This window comes from Taudactylus pleione, unplaced genomic scaffold (genome assembly GCF_031769625.1).
Source record: "Taudactylus pleione unplaced genomic scaffold, aTauple2 ptg000471l, whole genome shotgun sequence".
NCBI lineage: Eukaryota > Metazoa > Chordata > Amphibia > Anura > Myobatrachidae > Taudactylus > Taudactylus pleione.
The window spans coordinates 2,121,886-2,143,895 of NW_028284873.1; the positions used below are offsets into that span (position 1 = coordinate 2,121,886).

General features: G+C 47.9%; 1 protein-coding gene across 1 annotated transcript in view; it reads right to left on the reverse strand.

Moving 5' to 3' along the window:
* The window catches only part of RCHY1 (ring finger and CHY zinc finger domain containing 1), a 94,906-nt gene extending 77,702 nt beyond the window's left edge, over positions 1–17,204 (reverse strand). The window contains exon 1 of the mRNA XM_088448902.1: positions 17,060–17,204. Within this exon, the coding sequence (XP_088305028.1) occupies positions 17,060–17,140 (81 nt within the window). The 5' untranslated portion in view covers positions 17,141–17,204. The remainder of the gene's footprint in view (positions 1–17,059) is intronic.
* Between the last annotated feature and the right edge of the window lie 4,806 nt (positions 17,205–22,010).

Consider the following 22,010-nt stretch of genomic DNA (forward strand, 5'->3'; position numbering starts at 1 on the left):
CCCGGCGTAGGTCTAATGACAGGCGTCAGGATTTCGACGCCTGTCATTAGTGCCTTGCCGGGATTAGACAGTCGGGAAGCCGACGGTCGGGATTACGTCCGTCAGTTTCCCGTCTATCACTGGTGTAGTATCAATGGGGGAGATTCTACTGTTGGCGATATGAAGCTGCGCATATTGCTTAGAATTACGGTAGAGCAGTGTTGCTCATTTTCCAATACACCCCTATAGGGGTTGTAAGGCAACATTAGCAATGTTGCTGGAGTGATTTTATAGATTTCCAATTGCACATCTACCACAACTGAATCGCCTCCATTGTGTGCAGTCAGTTAGTTATTGCTCAGACATGTTAACAACTATCTATGGGCCGTATTCAATCAGTCACGAAAAGTGCCGCTTGGAGAATAGTTTTCTCCGATTTGCACTTTTCGCCTATTTGCAAAGTATCTCCGTATTCAATTCCCCAGAGTTTTCAGCTAAGCAAAAACTTCATAGGCAAACACACGTGAAAAAGTTTCTCCAGCAAAAGGCAGGAGAAAAGAAGTGCAAAATCCATATTTTGGGGTACAAATGTGAGGACTTGGTTCAGAACCGTTTGGGCACCCCCCTTTATGGCTAATAGGGGTAAAAAAATAACTTAATTCACCCCAAAAAAAGACATGTCATTTTTGGGGCGAAAATTAAAAAAAAGTGTTGGAAAATGAAAAAAAAGTGGGGGGCCTGGTACTTTGGGGGGCTATATGGTGGGGACAGGTGTTTTTGGGATTGCATGAGGATGCAGCAGGTGTATTTTGTAGATTTTTTAAATCTTCATTTTAAAGATAGCAAAATATAAATTTTCAGGTTCCCCAAATTTGACCTCGGTACTTATTTTTCAGAAAAAAAACATTGATTTCTCGCATTTTCCCACACATATGCAAATATGCATATAACAGGCCATTGCAACAAAATAAGTTCACTAAATACTGTTATTAGGGCTACGACTACTATTCTATATTGATTCCCAGGGTCACTAAAGCTTTTTATGGGGTACAGACTGATTTCACCCAAAAAAGATGTACTTTTCGCTTTGTAAAACATTCGTCTATCCGCGTTTTCACCTGTTTTACAACTGAATAGGGCGAAAAACAGGGACACGCATGGAGAAAATATCGCGTCAAAACAGGCGAATGAGGCAAATTCAATCCGTTTTTCGCAGCAAATTGAATTCGGCCCTATGTCAGACTGATATGTTGGCTATTATCTTCTACATGAGTTGTTCCCCAGCAGTCCCGTAACAGAAAAATCTACTAATTGTAGTTTGGTAGATGAAGAATATTAAAATAAATGAGAAACTCTTGTAAAATACTTTATAGTAAAACATGTGGCAACATTTCAGTGACATCCATGCTAATAATAAGAATTTTCTTAAAGTAAACAATTTGATATTAGCAAGTTTTTTAGAGTATTTAAAATTTACATATTCCTCTAAATTCTAATATAATTGCATTTGAAAACACAAAAAGGGTAATTACCAAAAACGGACATCTACTGGGAATCGGTATGTAATCCCGGCGGCTAAACAGCCGGCAGATCAAATACCGACAGCGGCAGCCCGACGGGTCAGAATCCCGACAGCATCAGGTAAGTACCCTAACCCTCCCCCCCTAACCCTCACCTCCCCCCTTAGTGCCTAACCCTAACCTCCCCCCATTAGGGCCTAACCCTCACCTCCCCCCTTAGTGCCTAATCCTAACCTCCCCCCATTAGGGCCTAACCCTAACCTCCCCCCATTAGTGCATAATCCTAACCCCCCTCCCCGCACCCTAAACCTAACCCTCCCAAGTGGTGCCTAACCCTAACCCCCCTTTCCAAACCCTAACTCTCTCCAGGGGGGTGCCTAACACTAAGACACCCGACTTGTCTCCGTTCGGCAAGCCGGGTCTCGGGATTTAGTAGTGGGGCTAATGATAGGTGTCAGGATTTCGACGCCTACCTTTAGTCCCATGTCGGGTTGTGGCTGTCGGGATGTCGGCGGGCGGGAAAGCCTGACTACATCCCCATCTACTGAATATAACAGGTCCAAAATAAATAAGATATTTGCAACTTGAAGGTTTAATGGTGGAAAACTGAGACAGGACTGCTAATTGCCCATTGTATTTCTGCCACTATAATGCAAGCAGACATAGGAGCTGATTCAGCATTACACATGGTGCGGGGGCGGCCATCGTTTCCGGAAACGGGGGCGTGTATGCCCCGTTTTCCAGGAGTGGCAAGGCCAGGGACGCAGTTTGCTGGCCTCGCAAGCCAGCCAGCCTGAGTAAGCTGAGGCCTACTCAGCTGGCCAGCGGCCCGGCGCCTGCAACCTTGGTCGCAGTGCTGGGATCGCAAATATAGCGGGGGTGTCAAACACCTCCTGCTGCATTTGCATATTTACAGTGACAGAATTGCAAATCTGCCTGCGTGCAGCTTCGCAATTCCATTCCAACCTGAATCAGCCTTATAATCGGAATGATATGATGAAATACAGACGCAGGAAGGCCGGCAGATGGAGAGCCCAACAAGATAAGTATAGAGGCTATCCCTAACTCTCTCCCCCCACTCACCCTAGCCCTCCCTTAGGGGTGCCTAAACCTAACCCCCCCTGCACGCACCCTAAACCTAACCCTCTCGGGGGTGTGCCTACCCCTAACCTCCCCCGGGGGGTGCCTGACCCAACCCCCTCCTTCCCCTAGCCTAATCGTAACCATTCCAGGGGGGATGGGGGGGTCCCTTCCCCCCCCCCTGCGGCTATCTGCTCCCGTCACCTGACTTACCTACAATCGGTATGCCAGGCGTCAGGATTTTGGCATGGAGCTAATGATAGGCGTCGGTATTTAGATGCCTATCATTAGTCCCATGCTGGGATTTCACTGTCGGGAAGCCGGCGGTCGGCATTTCAACCGCCGGCTTCCTGACTACATACTCTATAATCTGGATTGTTTTTCTTCCCAGATGAGTGTTGTGAGCTTTGGTCTCAAGTAGTTTGCTAATGGCCCACATAGGAGACTTGTGGGAAATATGTAATACTTTTGGCAAGAGGACCTACTTTCAGCTGAATTTGTCACGATCCCGTGTATATTGGTAATAGTTTGTGACGGAAAGGTCACCTAAAGAACAACTGAAAGATCATATTTAAGTACTGACTCATTTTCATACAGAAGAAACCTTCTAGTGTATCGCACTAACAACGCACATGTTGCTCCATAGCGCCTACGAGTGCCTTAAGAATTTCCTTCTAGTGAGACAAAGTACTCTCTACAACCAACATAAATCATTCACAAATGAACACTTCGTAGCACACAGCTAATATATATCAAGCATGAAGCAAGGAACATGGATAACATTGAAGTTACCTAGATAACCTTTGATGAACAAGGCATCCTTGCATGACCTCAAAACAAGCGCATTCTGAATATAATTTAAAGATATTTTTACTTTTAAAAAAACATATCCACATTAGCTATGAGTGACGTGTCTAATAGCAGATTAGAAATTAGAACATTAACTCTTTATATCATAAATATAATTTAACTGCTGCTACGGTTTACATACTACTGCTGCTCTGTACAAAGTAATGAGTTACCTCCCACTTCACTACAGATAGCTGAAAGGTATCCCACATCTTTAGGCACCGCATACAGGTTGACAATCTGAATCTGCAGCCATACGAGATGGTGTTGACACCATTCGCACTGCCCTGGGTATGAGTCATCAATATGGGGTTTGTGCAGAGTGAGTACTGTGCAAGTTGGGGTAGCATGTCGTGCGTGAATTTGCACTGCACATATTGTGCATGCAAGTACAGTCAGGTGCAGAAATATTGGGACATTGACAGAATTTTCATATTTTGGCCTCTATTCACCACCACAATGGCTTTGAAATGAAACAAACAAGATGTGCTTTAACTGCAGACTTTCAGATTTAATTTGAGGGTAATTACATCCAAATCAGGTGAACGGTATAGGAATTACAACGGTTTCTATATGTGCCTCCCACTTTTTAAGGGGCCACAAGTAATGGGACTATCAACTCAAAAGCTATTTCATGGACAGGTGTGGGCTATTCCCTCATTATTTCATTATCAATTAAGCAGGTAAAAGGTCTGGAATTGATTCTAGGTGTGACATTTGCATTTTCAATCAGTTGCTGTCGACTCTCAATATGAGATCCAAAGAGCTGTCACTATCAGTGAAGCAAGCCATCATTAGGCTAAAAAAGCAAAAAAAAACCATCAAAGAGATAGCAAAAACATTAGGTGTGGCCAAATCAACTGTTTGGAGCATTCTTAAAAAGAAAGAACGCACCGGAGAGCTCAGCAACACCAAAAGACCCGGAAGACCACGGAAAACAACTGTGGTGGATGACAGAAGAGTTATTACCCTGGTGAAGAAAAACCCCTTCACTACAGTTGGCCAAATCAAGGACACTCTCCAGGAGGTAGGGGTATGTGTGTCAAGGTCAACAATCAAGAGAAGACTTCACAAGAGTGAATATAGAGGGTTCACCACAAGATGTAAACCATTGGTGAGCCACAAAAACAGAAAGACCAGATTAGAGTTTGCCAAACAACATCTAAAAATATGAGATATGGTAAGAACTTACCCTTGTTATCTCTATTTCTACGAAGTCCATAGGGTTCCACAGGATACCTTGGGGTATAGGTGTGACGTCAGTCGCAGGGCACCAAAGAGTTAAGCTTTCAGCCTCCCAGGATGCACTAGGTCCCCCTCCTATACCCCGCCCCCAGGCCAAGGCACCTCAGTTAGTTACCAAGCCATAGGCCGGAGGAGGAGAAGGAAGAGAGAGAACAAAGATCTGGACACATACAAGAATCACATTCTCACCAGAGGGAGACGGAAAACCGGTGACCAGAGCAAAGCCCATCTGCAGCACAGGTGCGACAGGGCGGGAGTCCTGTGGAACCCTATGGACTTCGTAGAAATAGAGATAACAAGGGTAAGTTCTTACCATATCTCATATTTTCTACTTCAGGGTCCATAGGGTATCCACAGGATACCTTGGGGATGTCCCAAAGCAGTATCCTTTAAGGGTGGGGACGCTCCTGTGCAGAAAGGAGAATCCGCCGCCCGAAGGAAGCATCCTGAGAGGCGAAGGTGTCAAACCTGTAATACCTCACGAAGGTATGGACAGAAGACCACGTAGCAGCCTTGCAGATCTGAACTGCCGAGGCACCATGTCAAGCTGCCCACGAAGGACCCACAGACCTAGTGGAATGAGCCTTCAGAGAAGGAGGGACCGGTAGGCCTTCATGAAGATAAGCTTCAGAAATAGCCATACGGATCCAGGCTGCCAAAGTTTGCTTTGAAGCAGGCCAACCCTTTTTACAGAAGCCATAGAGGACAACAAAGCGTCCGACTTCCTAAACAAAGAAGTGCGGTCCACATAAGTCCTTAAGGCCCGCACAACATCCAAAGAGGCCTCACCCACGGAAAGACCCGGTGAGTTAAAGGCCGGAACAACTATTTCCTCGTTAACCTGAAACTGGGAAACAACTTTGGGGAGAAACTCGGGCCGAGTGCGGAGCACTGCCCTGTTCCCATGAAAAAAACCAAGAAAGGGGGTCTACAAGAAAGAGCCCCTAACTCAGAAACACGTCTGGCTGAAGCAACGGCCAGAAGGAAAACAGTCTTAGCTGTTAGCCATTTAATATCCACTGAGCCCAGTGGTTCAAACGGCGGTCCTTGGAGAGTCCTCAGGACCACAGCCAAATCCCAAGGCGCCACAGGTGGAACAAAGGGCGGCTGAATACGGAGAACACCTTGCATAAAGGTGCGCACATCCGGGATTGTAGCAATCCTACGGTGAAACCAGACAGATAGGGCCGAAACCTGTACCTTCAAAGAAGCAAGGCGAAGCCCATGATCTAGTCCCGCTTGCAGGAAGGCGAGAATCCGAGACAGACGAAACTCCCGCGGTGCATAACCTCTCGGTCGACACCACTGGAAGAACGTATGCCACACGCGATGGTATATCCTCGCGGAAGACGGTTTCCGAGCTCGTAACATGGTACACAGCATAGAGCTGGCAAACCCCCAGGACCTCAGCATGGCCGTCTCAACAGCCACGCCGCCAAAGACAGCCGAGTCAGGTCCGGGTGAAGACAAGGACCCTGAGACAGAAGGTCCGGTCGTAGCGGCAACCGCAGAGGACTGTCCACGGACAGACCCTGAAGGTCTGAGAACCAGTGCCGTCTGGGCCACGCGGGAGCTATCAACAGGAGCGTCCCTCCTTCCTGTTTGAATTTCCGGATTACCCGTGGAAGAAGGGAGACCGGAGGGAACAGGTATGCGAACCTGAACGTCCACCGGACGGACAGAGCATCCACCAGAGACGCCCCTTCGTCTCTTGTGCGAGACCCGTACACCGGCAACTTGTTGTTGTGCCGGGACGCCATGAGGTCGATTTCTGGAAGACCCCACCTGTCCACCAGTAGTTGAAAAACGTCCGGGTGCAGAGACCATTCCCCTGGATGAACGTCCTGGCGACTTAGAAAGTCCGCCTCCCAATTTAGCACTCCCGGGATGAAGACCGCTGATATGGCCGGAAGATTGCGCTCCGCCCAAACCAGGATCCGAGAGACCTCTACGAGAGCCGCCCGACTGCGAGTTCCTCCTTGCCTGTTTATGTAGGCCACGGTGGTAGCATTGTCCGACTGGACCTGCACCGGGTGACCCTGGAGAAACCGCTGTGCCTGCAGGAGAGCATTGAAGACCGCACGGAATTCCAAGATATTTATTGGAAGCTCCGCTTCTGTCGGTGTCCACCTGCCCTGGAACAAGTGTGGACCCGAAACTGCTCCCCAGCCTCGAAGACTGGCGTCCGTTGTCAACAGGACCCAATTTGGAACCCAGAACGGACGTCCCTTGTTGAGGTGGGTCATCTTTAACCACCACGCAAGGGACAGGCGAACCTCCGGGGTGAGCACAATCGTCTGGAACTTCAGAGACTGAGGCAGCCCGTTCCACTTGGACAGGATCAGGTGCTGCAGAGGTCTAGAGTGAAACTGGGCGTATTCCACCATGTCGAACACCGACACCATGGAGCCCAGTAACCTCATCGCCGAGTGTAAGGACACCCGGCGGCTGTGCAGACAACTGCGCACCCTTGACTGTAAAGCAGAGATCTTGTCCTCCGTCACGAAGATCCTTTGCTGTCCCGAGTCCAATAAGACTCCAAGATGCAGAATCCTCCGAGACGGGATTAGAGTGGACTTCTGCCAGTTAATTAGCCAGCCGTGCCGTTGCAGCAGTGCAATGGTCAGGTCCAAGTGGTGTAACAGGAGCTCTGGAGATCCTGCCACCAATAACAGGTCGTCCAAGTACGGCAACATGCGGACTCCTTGCAGCCGCAGAGAAGCCGCCATGACCGCCATAGCGTCCTGTATGTCCAATGACACCATGTAGTCCCCAGGTTCCAGCGCCAGAATGATGGACCGTAGGGTCTCCATCCGAAACTTCGGGACCCGCAAAGACTTGTTGAGTGCTTTGAGGTTGAGAATCGGACGATATGACCCATTGGGTTTCTGTACCAAAAATAGATTTGAATAGAAACCCTGGCCCCTCTGGGAGAATGGAACAGGCACTATAACTCCAGCCTGGAGCATAGTGTGCAATACCTTCCGCAGCTCCGTAGCCTTGTTCCGGTCTGATGGTAGACCCGTGGTGAAGAATCGAGCCGGGGGTCTGTGCCGGAAGGAGAGGGCGTACCCGTGAGAGACCACCTCCAGAACCCAAGTGTCTGTCGTAGTGAACGACCAACACCGGGAGAACTGCAGCAGGCGGCCTCCCACCCTGGGATCCCCCAAGGGGAGACCCGGACCGTCAGGCCGCAGGCTTGTCATCTGGCTTGGGGGCCGGACGTCTGGTACTCCATGCCTGTTTCCGGGGCTTGCCCGATTTCTTAGGGCCAGCCTGTCGAGGAAACGACTGTGGTTTGGGCCTGCCCTGGGCCCTAGATGACCGAAAGGACGATGGTCCAGAACCAGAAGGAGCAGCGGCCGACGGGAGACAAGCAGATTTGGCTGCCGCCAGCGTGGCCACAATCTTATCCAGATCCGGACCGAAGAGAACTTCTCCGGTAAACGGCAACGCTTCCAGACCTTTCTTGGATCTGCGTCCGCCTTCCAGGATCGCAGCCACAAGGTGCGACGAGCAGCTACCGCTGCTGAAGAAATTCTAGACACCAGAGTACTAATGTCTAGAGCCGCCTCGTTGATGTAGGTGGCCGAATCACGGAGATTGCCAATCAACTCCGCTTGTTCGGCCGGACAGTCGGATTCAAAAGAAGCCTCTAATGAATCCGCCCAGCGCTCCATCGCTCTGGCAACCCAGCAAATGGCCATAGCCGGCCGTGCTGCCCCCCCTGCAAGGGAATAAGCGGACTTCAGGCAGATTTCTACCTTGCGGTCCGTAGCATCCTTAAGGGAGGACATGGATGGCATCGGCAATGTGGCACTACGGACAAGACGGGTCACGTGAGAATCCACCTGTGGAGGGGATTCACACTTAGCAAAATAATTATCCGCGAACGGATAAGCCACCGCCAGGCGTCTCTGCGGCTGGTATCTTTTGCCAGGTTGTTTCCACGCCTCCTCTAAATGGTCCACCAACTGACCCGAAAGAGGAAAGACTGTGGCATCGCCCTTCACATCTTTGAAAAAGGCATACTTAGATTTAGCCGCTGGGGGAACTTCGTCCTCAATCACCAAGGCTGTGCGGACCGCCCGAATAAGTCCAGGAATATATACTTTGGACTTAGCATCAGCGTCCTTAGTATGGAAAGGTTCCTGATCGTAAGGATCCAGAATCTCCCCATCATCAGACGTCCCTTCGTCATCCTCATAAGGAGCGGACAGAGACGCCACCGGCCTTTTATGAGGCCGCATCACAGACTCCCCTTGCAATACATCCGACAAGTGCTGTAAAGAACTCGTCAGGGAGTTAACCCACGCTGGCTCCTGAGAACCCGGGAGCGGGGAAATAGGGAGACTGTGGGGTACCACCAATTGTCGTGGGAACCCCTGCATGGGTGACGACACCACAGACTGCTGGGACAAACCCATCGGAGTAAACGCGGGCTGCGGAGCTAACTGGCCCACTAAAGCTGTTAACGCCTGAGCGAAACAAGCCCAGGGCGGCTCCTGTACCGGTGCTGTAACCGTAATAGGCCGCGCCATGGACAACACTGCCGGCAAAGGCCCTCCGCGCTACCCTCCCCCTCCGCTAACGGTACTTTGCACGTGGTACACTGTAGCCGGAGGGGAAAATCACTTTCAGACATGATGGCACCACGTATGTGACCTCTCTCACCAATTAAGTATTAAATAGGCGAGAGACCACCCTGCAGCACCGCACCGCAAGGGCTTTAGCAGAAAGAACAGGGACAGTAATAAAGCTGACAGTTTAGTGAAGAATAGTTACAGGCAGCGCTAGCACAGTCACATACAATGCAGAGAAATAACAATTCCTGCACTAACAGCGCTGATCACTCAACTACACAGACACAGGGCCTGGTAGGACACAGCGCTGCATACACAGACCTGAGCCACAGCGGAGGAGAGGTATGCGGGGGGACCCAGACCACGATGCTTCCTTCCAGCGCTTCCAGCAGCGTTCACCATGCGTTGCAGAGAAGATGGCCGCCGAGGAGCAGAGAGAAGCTGGCCTGGGGGAGGAGCGCTGACACAGGACCAGTCAGCACAGTGCAGAGAGGGCTGTGTGCAGCGGGGGAGGCGCCGGCTGTGAGACAGGGAAGGCGCGCTCCCCTGGCATGCATTTAACCCCTGGGACGCCGCAGCGCTACCGCTCTGCTGCGGTCCGCTGTCCCAGGGGGTAGTGGAAGCGCAGGTTGGTCGCCTGGCTCCACGCTGCAGCCAGTCCCCAGGGAGCCCCCTGCCTGGGGACTTAGGACCATGTGATCAGCGGGGACCCACCGCGGGACCCCGCTGCTTACCTCTGTCCCCCTTGAATCCGGCCATGGTCCGGAGCATCTGGGGTCACCGCTAGCTGTGACCCCAGACGCCCACCAGCATCCCCGGATCAGTACCGGCGTTCTGGTACCGGCGGGGTGTAGGGAAGACAGCATGGACGTCAGGACTGACTGTCCATGCTGTTCATCCAGTTGTGCAGCCACAGCTGCATGAAGAATAAGCTTCAGGGGCTCTTCTAGCCCCCACTCCAACAGGTGCACCCGACTCCGGCCGGGCACCAAACTAAACTGAGGTGCCTTGGCCTGGGGGCGGGGTATAGGAGGGGGACCTAGTGCATCCTGGGAGGCTGAAAGCTTAACTCTTTGGTGCCCTGCGACTGACGTCACACCTATACCCCAAGGTATCCTGTGGATACCCTATGGACCCTGAAGTAGAAAAAGCCATTACAGTTATGGAACAGATGAGACAAAGATCAACTTGTACCAGAGTGATGGGAAGAGAAGAGTATGGAGAAGGAAAGGAACTGCTCATGATCCCAAACATACCACCTCATCAGTGAAGCATGGTGGTGGTAGTGTTATGGCGTGGGAATGTATGGCTGCCAATTGCACTGGTTCCCTTGAATTTATTGATATGACTGCTGACAAAAGCAGCAGAATGAATTCTGAAGTGTTTCGGGCAATATTATATGCTCATATTCAGTCAAATGCTTCAGAACTCATTGGACGGCGCTTCACAATGCAGATGGACAATGACCCGAAGCATACTGCAAAAGCAACCAAAGAGTTTTTAAGGCTAAAAAGTGGAATGTTATGCAATGGCCAAGTCAATCCCCTGACCAGAATCCGATTGAGCATGCATTTCACTTGATGAAGACAAAACTGAAGGGAAAATGCCCCAAGAACAAGCAGGAACTGAAGACATTTGCAGTAGAGGCCTGGCAGAGCATCACCAGGGTTGAAACCCAGCGTCTGGTGATGTCTATGCGTTCCAGACTTCAGGCTGTAATTGCCTGCAAAGGATTTGCAACAAAGTATTAAAAAGTGAAAGTTAGATTTAGGATTGTTTAGTTTGTCCCATTACTTTTGGCCCCTTAAAAAGTGGGAGGCACATATAGAAACTGTTGTAATTCCTACACTGTTCACCTGATTTGGATGTAATTACCCTCAAATTAAATCTGAAAGTCTGCAGTTAAAGCACATCTTGTTTGTTTCATTTCAAAGCCATTGTGGTGGTGAATAGAGGCCAAAGTATGAAAATTCTGTCAATGTCACAATATTTATGCACCTGACTGTAGAAGCACCTATGCAGATTTACCAGATTCTGCCACTTTCGCCTACCTGCATCCGGATGGGCAGAGTGAAGTAGGTTAATGTAAGTAAGGGCATGGTCAAACAACTGTAAACACATGCAAATCTAGAAAAAGATACTTTTACACCTGGGAAAGTCATATTATTTGCAGCTGGTCATGGGCAGGTGCAAATACTGTGACAATAGTGAACTGCTTGTGACTGGCTGTTTAAGAACGCTCAGCCAACACTGGGGCTTTTTATGTCACTCAGGAATGGTTTCTGCTCTTCTGAGCAAAATGTATATTGCATATGTGAGATGAAGAGTTATTAATTGATGCTAAAAGCAAAAGCCGACAACATAAGCAAAAATGGGATGTATCCACCACAGAATATACTTACACTGAAGTGCCAAAAGTCATGGGATAGACGCCTAGTAACGTGTAGGACTCCTCCTACCCTAGGAAAATTGCAGCAACACAACGTGGAATCGATTCCACAAGTGGAGAGAAGTTAACCCATGCCGCCTGGATAGCTTCCTACAGCTCCATGATATTTGTGGGTGCTGGATCTTGGGTGCGAATGGACCACACCACTACGTCCCATAAATGCTCGATTTGATTCATGGCTGGCGAACGTGCTGGCCACGCCATTCATCAGAACTCTCCAGGATGCTCCTCGAACCAATGCTGAACAACTTGGGACCGATGACACTGTGCATTTTCTGCTGGAATATTCCATCTTTGTGGGGAGTACATGAAGGGCTGCAAATGGACATCAAGTAGTGCAACATAACGGTTACCGATCAATGATGTGTTCATGCTCACCAGCGGGCCCAACCCATGCTACGTGAACACACACCACACAATTATGGAACCACCACCAGCCTGCACAGTGCCTTGTACACAACAGGGGTACATGGCCTCTCGGGGTCTGCGCCACTCATGAATCCTACCATCAGTTCAAAACAACTGAAAACGTGACTCATCGGACCATGCCACATGTTGCCAGTCCTCCAGGGTCCAAGTAACCAGGTCACGAGCCCAGGTAAGGAGTTGTGTCTGGTGTCGTGGTGTTAACAAGGGCACTCTGGCAGGTCTGTTCCCATATCCCATGGAAGCTAAAGAACGCTGCACTAATCTGCTGGATATGCGTCTGGAACCTCCTGCATTATATGTGGATGTGATTTGAACCAGTGTCGCTTGTCTGTTACCATGGACAATTCTGGCCAGACGCCGCTGGTCATGATCATTAAGCAACCAAGGTCGGCCACTACGCTGTTCACGGTGGGTGGTAATGTCTGCCATGAGGTATTCCTGGTATACACGTGACACCGTAGATAGAGGAAAGCGGAATGTCTGCACAACTTCGGACATGGAATGTCCCATCTGTCGGGCACCCACTATCATGCCCCATTCGAACTCCAATAATTCATGACGCCTTGCCATGAGCAGCCTAGCCGGTATTCAAATTGACTCACGAGATGTCAGATTACAACTGATGCAGGTGTGGGCATTTCCAAGACATCACAGTATGGTGACGCCACCTACAGATATGTCAACATACATCTATCCTCCGTGCGCTACAAGTCACGTTACACAATGTGTGAGTGACATGTGACTTCAGGAGCGACAAGCGTCTTTTCGTCTAACTTTTCTCCTTAAAATACGTCTTATTTGCAAAAGTGTTAGTTACAGTGATAGCGGCTGGGACACTGTAATGTAGCATTTTACATGCATATACAGCCATAGCCCCACACAGAATATAGGCAAGTCGCATATCATTTTAATCAGTATAAGCTGCTTGTGTGTCTTATTTGTATCACTTTGCAAATAAGATGCATTTTAAGGGAAAAGGATCGCACAAAAAAATAATCTGCATTACCGAGTCGCGCCAGGACATAGTGCATCTAGAAGGGTTGTTTAACGTGCAAGGAGGCTAGATGTATGTGGACACATCTGTACCATTACCTTTGCATACTGTTGTCCCATGACTTTTGGCACTTCAGTGTCTAAAAGGCATGATTCAGCAAGGAACACAAGCGTGCACACGCACTCGGCCGCTGCAAATATATGCTAATCAATGCACACGCACGGCAACCGCAGCATAAGATGCAGACGCCCAGCACTACACAATGCAGCCCACTTCCCTTTATTCAAAGCCTGAGTAGTACGCAAGACAGCAGAAACATCCGTAACATCAGGAACCATACGCACAATAGAGGTTGACCTGATGTCATGCAGGATTTTGACCACTTCCTGTGTGCATCGAGTCGCCTGGCTGCGTATGCTGCCGCACTGCCTTAATGATGCACTCCCCTATAACGGCATCCCAACACACAGGCACGCCTGCGTTCGCCCGACCACCCCCTGTTACCACCCACAAACGGCACTTCCTGTCAATCAATATCAGCAGGGTCTGTGTACACACTGCGTGTAGTCTGCATACCCTTACCCGATCGCACTGGCTAGTTCGTGCACGCGCAGTGTGATGCAGATGCATGCAAAGTGCGAAAACATTATACAGTACTCCATCATGGCCCTCTTCCTTCTCTTATCACTATTCACTCATGAGCATATCCCGTGTCCATTTTTCCCCACCTGTGACTCCAATCCTGTCTATATGCCCACTAACTGGGTACAGGGTCATTGAATGCTGTTTGATTCCTACTCCTACACTGCGCAACCCACCATTATTTGCTTTTACAATACTTAGTGGGTCTCTCTAACCTCTGCTCCACTGCCTTTATTTTATTTATTTGCTGTGGTTTTTTTTGTTATCACTGTATTGCACTGAAGACATTGTGGTGGCCGATAAATAAAAGGTAATAATAATAATTATAAAAATGTTAGTGTGTATGACCTACAGTATGTCTGGAGTAAATAAGATGAATATGGTGCTTTTATTCGACTGAAATGCATCTTGAGATCTAGATACGGGCACAGATTTACTATTATTCTATGTGCCTTCCCACCATTGTATCCTGCAACAGAGGAGTAAAAGAGAACATATGGGAATATTTAGTTAATTATAAACTATGATTATTTTGTATATTTATTTCAAAGAGTGGCTTTGCGTAAATTCCAAATAAAAAAAAGGGGGGGCTATATTTAATTTTTAACTTTATTCACAATACACCACCATGATCGTGAACCTGGCCTTGTGCCCCCGACTCTGATCCTACTCCCACCTGAAAGGACTGGTCCTTGATGCCTTGCACATCTACCCATGCTGTGTATCTCCAGACCTCATCTGGCCTCACTGTGTCTTTTAAGGTTGATGTATCAAGCAGTGAAAAGAGATGAGAAGTGGACCAGTGGAGAAGTTGTCCATAGCAACGAATCAGCTTCTACTTATAATTTTATAGAATGTACTTGATAAAAGCTGACTCTAAGCTGATTGGTTGCCATGAAAAAATCCTCTTTGTTGCTAACTTGCTATAGGCAACTTCTTCCCTGTCTTATCACACCCTCCCTTTAGAATGTTAGCTGTCACTGTCTCAGGCAGAGGCCCCTGCTTCAGAGCCAGTCGCTCTGACAGAGCGCTCGCTCTGAATCAGGGCCGGTCTTTTTTTTTTTTTTTTTTTTTTTTTTAAGAACGGCCACCTGGCCGCTCGCATAGCTGTGAGTGACCACCCACAGCTATAGCGAGCGGCCAGGAAGATGGTCGCGATGGTCAAGACCATCGGGCTTGCGACCCTTGTGGTAGGGTCTCGTTGCCGCAAGCCCCAGAGAGATTTCGGCTCTAACAGAGCCAAAATCTCTCCCACTGACATCACTTGTGATGTCAGTGGGGCCGGCCCCAAACAGAGGCGTTCACATGGGAACGCCTCTGTTTGGCCAGCCACTCCCCTGGCCCGCTCACCAAAGGGGGCATGCTGTCACTCAACATCGACAGCACGCCCCCTTTGGTACGAGACCCGGAGCAACGGATTGCCCGTCGCTATCCGGGTCTCGCGCATGCGCTAGACGGAGCCGGCTCCGTCGTGCACATGCGCTCTGGGCCACCATCGACTCTGTTGCGAGCACTCAGCGCTTGCGACCGGGTCTGAATCAGGCCCAGAGTCCTCTACCTTATATCTCACGTCTGTCCTCTCTCCATCATCCTCACATGCCTCTGTCATGTCTTAATCTTGAATTGGTTCTGTATACATTTTGCTCAACCTGCATTCTTCTTCTGCATAACTGTTATGTTCTGGTCTGTCTTCAGTGTATTAAGCTGGGTACACACCTAACAGATACATCTGCAGATGATTGTTAATACACAGTGAACAACCATCATCTGTCATCTGGCCATAGGTCCTGCTGGCCGGAGACGTGTTATGCCCCCCTCCCCATGGCCTCTGCAGCAAGAGTATGGGCGGCCGACTAACCGCCCGTAAATACAGCACAATGCCCCAACATATCTGCAGCTATATTGGGCATCAGCTGTGCAGCACAGCTGAAGCAGTATGACTGTGAACGACGCAGTTCACAGACATATCGCTGGTACACACTGACCGACACAGACAAGAAATACTGGCCGATCAATTCATCGACCAATATATGTGCCAGTGTGTACCCAGCATTAGGCCAAATTCCTATCTGCCATGCGTTTTGGTTGAAATTGCATCCATTCATTCTTATTCTGCCTATTTAAGGTCATCATTATATCATCTTGTATGCACTTGTCTCTTTCCTACTGCGCGTTGTTACAGTAATGCTTTTAATTTTGCTCTGTACTTGCATTATGATTTGCTGTCAAGTATAGTACTCATGCTTTGTAATTCTGCTTTGTCTATGGTTATTAATTGTATAGCAGACACTTTGTGGTGCAGTATATATAATAATAATAATAATAATAATAATAATAATAATAATAATACACACACTTTGGCAGGGGGGTTAAATTACTAGGTAGTAACTGGTCCTTTAAATAAAAATGATTATACTTGCAATATAATGGCATTTTCCTGCATTGACAGGAAAACCTGACCAGTGACCACAACAGCTTACAGTGATGCCATGACCAAACTGAAAAGATATTACAATTTAACAGCTGAATTTTCCCATTCTGGTACAGAAATCTAATTGATGCATGTATGTGTTACTGAAATAACAAACATTGCAAATATACTTTTTCCCTAACATACAGCAGCCTGGAAAATCAACTTTGAAGTGTCTTTATGTGCCAGGAGCATATATTAATATCCGTCATTGCGCCAAACTAAATCATTTTCTATTCTGTTCCTCAATAGTGAATTAACACAAGGACATTATTAAAATTATTGCTTTTGAAACATCTAAAAAAAATGGACTGACTACAAATATTGAATTCACATTCTAGTTGCCTGAAAAATGCTAAATATAAAGTGCAAAATGCATTAAAAAGCAAATACTCATACAACATAAAATGTACTGAACCTATGCTTACTTTGGTTACTATACAAAAATGGAACCTGTTTCTAAGCTGAAGTGGGTGCAGTGTGTGTACTGTATCAAGAGAGCAATGGCTATAATGCTTGCACCTCAGGGTGTATCTGTGTTATACATCCAATAAAACAGTTTAACTGTAACTCAGATATAGCTAGAACTAATATATAAATTTGAACAATCTCGTGATTAGTTACTAAAACTTTCCTTTTATTATCAGTTGCTGCTCAGAGCTCATTATAGTGTAACACAACTGCATAGAGGTGAGAGGCTGCGGAGACGGGGACAGCTAGACAGTGCAGGTAACATACACACAAGCGCCTCTCTCTCCCCGGTGTATTCCCTTCTACAGTACTACTGTATATCACATCATGGACCCCAACGCCCCTCACCCTCAGCTCACAGCCCCGAATGTAGTGCTCACAGCCAACCGGCACCTCCATGTCCCCGGAGACGGAGCCTGCAGCAGCCATGTGTGACACGAGGAAGCGGAAACACCGGGGAGGAGACTGCGAGGCAGCAGGGAAGGTTGTGGCTCTCACAGACAGTCATCAGAATCAGAGACAGATTACTATACATGAAGCAATGTTGCTCTAATGTTATACTCACAGTCACTACATGCTGCAATTAGTTACCACACTACTTAAAGAACAACAGTGTTATACTCACTGTCACTACATGCTGCAGTATTTTACACACTGTCACTACATGCTGCAATGTTATATGTTATACTTACTGTACCTACAGACAGCAATGTTATACTCACTGTACCTACAGGCAGCAGTGTTATACTCACTGTCACTACAGGCAGCAATGTTATACTTACGGTCACTACAGTCAGCAATGTTATACTCACTGTCACTATAGGCAGCAGTGTTATACTCACTGTTACTACAGGCAGCAATGTTATACAGTACTCACTGTTACTACAGGCAGCAATGTTATACTCACTGTCGCTAGAGGCAGCAGTGTTATACTCACTACAGGCAGCAATGTTATACTCACTGTCCCTACAGGCAGCAATGTTAAAGTCACTGTCACTACAGACAGCAGTGTTAAACTCACTAACTACAGGCAGCAATGTTATACTCACTGTCACTACAGGCAGCAGTGTTATACTCACTGTCACTACAGGCAGCAATGTTATACTGTACTCACTGTTACTACAGGCAACAGTGTTATACTCACTGCCACTACAGGCAGCAGTGTTATTCTCACTGTCACTACAGGCAGCAATGTTATACTCACTGTCAATACAGACAGCAGTGTTAAACTCACTCACTACAGGCAACAGTGTTATACTCACTGCCACTACAGGCAGCAGTGTTATTCTCACTGTCACTACAGGCAGCAATGTTATACTCACTGTCAATACAGACAGCAGTGTTAAACTCACTCACTACAGGCAGCAATGTTATACTCACTGTCACTACAGGCAGCAGTGTTATAGTCACTGTCACTACAGGCAACAGTGTTATACTCACTGTCACAGGCAGCAATGTTCTACTCACTGTCACAGGCAGCAATGTTCTACTCACTGTCACTACAGGCAGCAGTGTTATACTCACTGTCACAGGAAGCAATGATATACTCACTGTCACTACAGGCAGCAGTGTTATACTCACTGTCACTACAGGCAGCAATGTTATACTGTACTCACTGTCACTACAGGCAGCAGTGTTATACTCACTGCCAATACAGGCAGCAGTGTTATACTGTGCTCACTGTCACTACAGGCAGCAATGTTATACTCCCTGTACCTACAGGCAGCAGTGTTATACTCACTGTCACTAGAGGCAGCAGTGTTATACTCACTCACTACAGGCAGCAATGTTATACTCACTGTCACTACAGGCAGCAGTGTTATACTCACTGTCACTACAGGCAGCAGTGTTATACTCACTGTCACAGGCAGCAATGTTCTACTCACTGTCACTACTAGGGATGAGCGGATTCGGCTTTCTGAAATCTGAACCCCCCGATCCGAGTCGTATCCGAGTCAGGCTCGACTTTTCCCGCCTGACTCGGAATTGAAATCGAGGCAAAACGTCATCATCCCGCCTTCCGGATCTCGCGGGTTTTGGATTCTATAAAAGGTCCCCGCGTCGGCGCCCTTTCTCACTCCGGCTGTGGACAGTGAAGAGGGAGGGTGGGAGCTAGGGCTGGCTGGGCTGTGATGTGCTGCTGTTGTCCATAGGGGCTGTGACCACTCAGTCCATAGGGGCTAACTGGGCTGTGTTGTGCTGCTGTTGTCCATAGGGGCTAGCTGGGCTGTGTTGTGCTGCTGTTATAGGGGCTGGCTGGGCTGTGTTGTGCAGTCAGTTATCCATAGGGGCTGTGTCCACTCTAAAGTCTATAGGGGCTGGCTGGACTGTGTTGTGCAGTGTCCCATAAAGGCTGTAGTCCTAGAGGGGTGCTGTAGTGTTGTCCATGGGGTGATCTGTGCATCAGGGGTGCTCCCCCAAAGTGCACTCCAAACATTTTTTTTTGTGTTTGTTAATTGTGTGCGCAATAGCTGCACGTGCATCAAGCGTGCGCCGGTGTCATAAGTGAAGGGCCGGTTGGCTTGACCATTAAAGGGTGCTGTAACCCCCAAAGTGCACTCCAAACAAAATAAAAAAATATTTTCTGTGTTTGTGAATTGTGTGCACTGTAGCTGCACGTGCATCAACAAAGAAGCAGCGCCAAGCGTGCGCCTGTGTCCCATAAGTAAAGAGCCAGCTGGCTCATTTCTTAAAGGGTGGTGTAACTAACAAAGTGCACTAGTCTCCAAAAAAAAAAAAATATTTTCTGTGTTTGTGTGCGCCTTAGCCACACGTATATATCAATATAACATAAATGGAGGACCAAACTTTCTCTGATAAAAATAAAATAGGGAAAGATCAAGAACCACCTCCTCCTAGTGCTGAAGCTGCTGCCACTAGTCATGACATAGACGAAAACATGCCATCAACGTAGTCTGCCAAGGCCGATGCCCAATGTCATAGTAGAGGGCACATACAATCCCAAATGACAAAGTTCAGGAAAATGACCTTAAAAAAAACCATTTAAATCATCTGAGGAGAAACGTAAACTTGCCAATATGCCATTTACGACACGGAGTGGCAAGGAACGGCTAAGGTCTTTCCCAATGTTCATGACTAGTGGTTCAGCTTCACATGACGATGGAAGCCCTCCTTCCACTAAAAAAATCAAACGAGTTAAGCTGGCAAAAGTACAGCGAAGAACTGTGCGTTCTAAGAAGATATTACAAATCCCCAAGGAGAGTCCAAGTGTGGTGGCGGTTGCGATGCCTGACCTTCCCAGCACTGGACGGGAAGAGGTGGCTCTTTCCACCATTTGCACGCCCCCTGCAAGTGCTGAAAGGAGCACCCACAGTCCACTTGCTGATATGCAAATTGAAGATGTCACTATTGAAGTACAACAGGATGAGGATACTGGTGTAGCTGGCGCTGAGGAGGAAGTTGGCGAGGAGGATTCTGATGGTGATGTGGTTTGTTTAAATCAGGCTCCGGGGGAGACAGTTGTTGTCCGTGGGATGAAAAAGCCCATCACGGTCATGCCTGGGCAGAAGACCAAACATTCCTCCTCTTTGTCTGGCAATATTTCTATCCAAATCTGGACAACAACTGTCTTGCCATATGTACCATATGTAAAGGTGAAATAAGTAGGGGTAGGGACGTTAACCACCTAGGAACATCCTCCCTATATATTTCACCTGCAGCGCGTTCATAAAAAGTTACTGTCAAGTTCAGAAACTTTGGCTAAGACCGTAAGCAGCCCAGGGACACCTAAATCCCTTTGTCCTATTGTATCCAAGCGCCTGCAAACCACACCGTCAACTCCCTCCTCATCAATTTCCTCCTTAGTCAGGATCGGAAGTAGTCCTGCAGGCCATGTCACTGGCATGACTGACTCTCCTATCCGGGATTCCTCCGGAGGATCCTGCATTGCTACGCCTACTGCTGCTGTTGCTGCTGGGAGTCGTTCATCATCCCATAGAGGAAGTAGGAACGCCACTACTTTTTCTAAACAATTGACCCTCTTAGCGAGGAGGATAAAGTATGACAGCAGTCATCCTGAAGCAAAACGTATAACTGAGGCCTTGACTGCTATGTTGGTGTTAGACGTGCATCCGGTATCCGCCATTAGTGCAGTGGGATTTAGACTATTGATGGAGGTAGTGTGTCTCGGTTCCAAATCCCGTCTAGATTCCATTTCACTAGGCAGGCGATACCGAGACTGTACAGAAACATCAGAAAAAGTGTCCTGAAGAATGCGGTTGTACCCAATGTCCACTTAACCACGGACATGTGGACAAGTGGAACAGGGCAGACTAAGGACTATATGACTGTGACAGCCCACTGGCCCACTATATGACTGTGACAACCCAGAGGGTGAGGAATCGGTGGATGAGGACGACATCTTGCCTACGTAGAGCCAGTTTGTGCAGGGACAGATTAATTGCCAGCTTGTTTTGTGGGGGCCCAAACGAACCAATCATTTCAGCCACCATCGTGTGGCAGACCCTGGCGCTGAATTGATTGGTTTGTTAAAGTGTGCATGTCCTGTTTATACAACATAAGGGTGGGTGGGAGGGCCCAAGGACAGTTCCATCTTGCACCTCTTTTTTTTCTTTGCATTATGTAGTGTTTGGGGCCTAGTTTTTCAAACTGCCATCCTGTCTGCCTCTGCAGTGTCACTCCTAGATGGGCCACGTGTTTGTGCCACCCACACGTATCGCTTAGCATAGGCACCCAGCTACCTCGGTGCAACCTTTTCGACATAAAAACACTATTGTGAGGTGTTCAGAATAGACTGGAAATGATGGAAAAATAAAGGTGATTGAGGTTAATAATAGCATAGGAGCAGAAAAACCCACAAATTCTGTGATTTTAGCTGTTTTTATGCTTTTTTAAAAAAAAATACAGATCCAAAACACGGAAGGGTGGTTTTGGCAAAACCAATCCAGATCCAAAACACGAAGAAAGATCCAGATCCAAAACACAAAACACGAACAGTGGCCGGTGCACACCCCTAGTCACTACAAGCAGCAGTGTTATACTCAGTGCCACTACAGGCAGCAATGTTATACTCACTGTCACTACAGGCAGCAATGTTATACTCACTCACTACAGGCAGCAATGTTATACTCACTGTCACTACAAGCAGCAGTGGTATACTCACTGTCACTACAGGCAGCAGTGTTATACTCACTGTCACTACAGGCAGCAGTGTTATACTCACTGCCACTACAGGCAGCAATGTTATACTCACTGTCACTACAGGCAGCAATGTTATACTCACTGTCACTACAGGCAGCAGTGTTATACTCACAGGCAG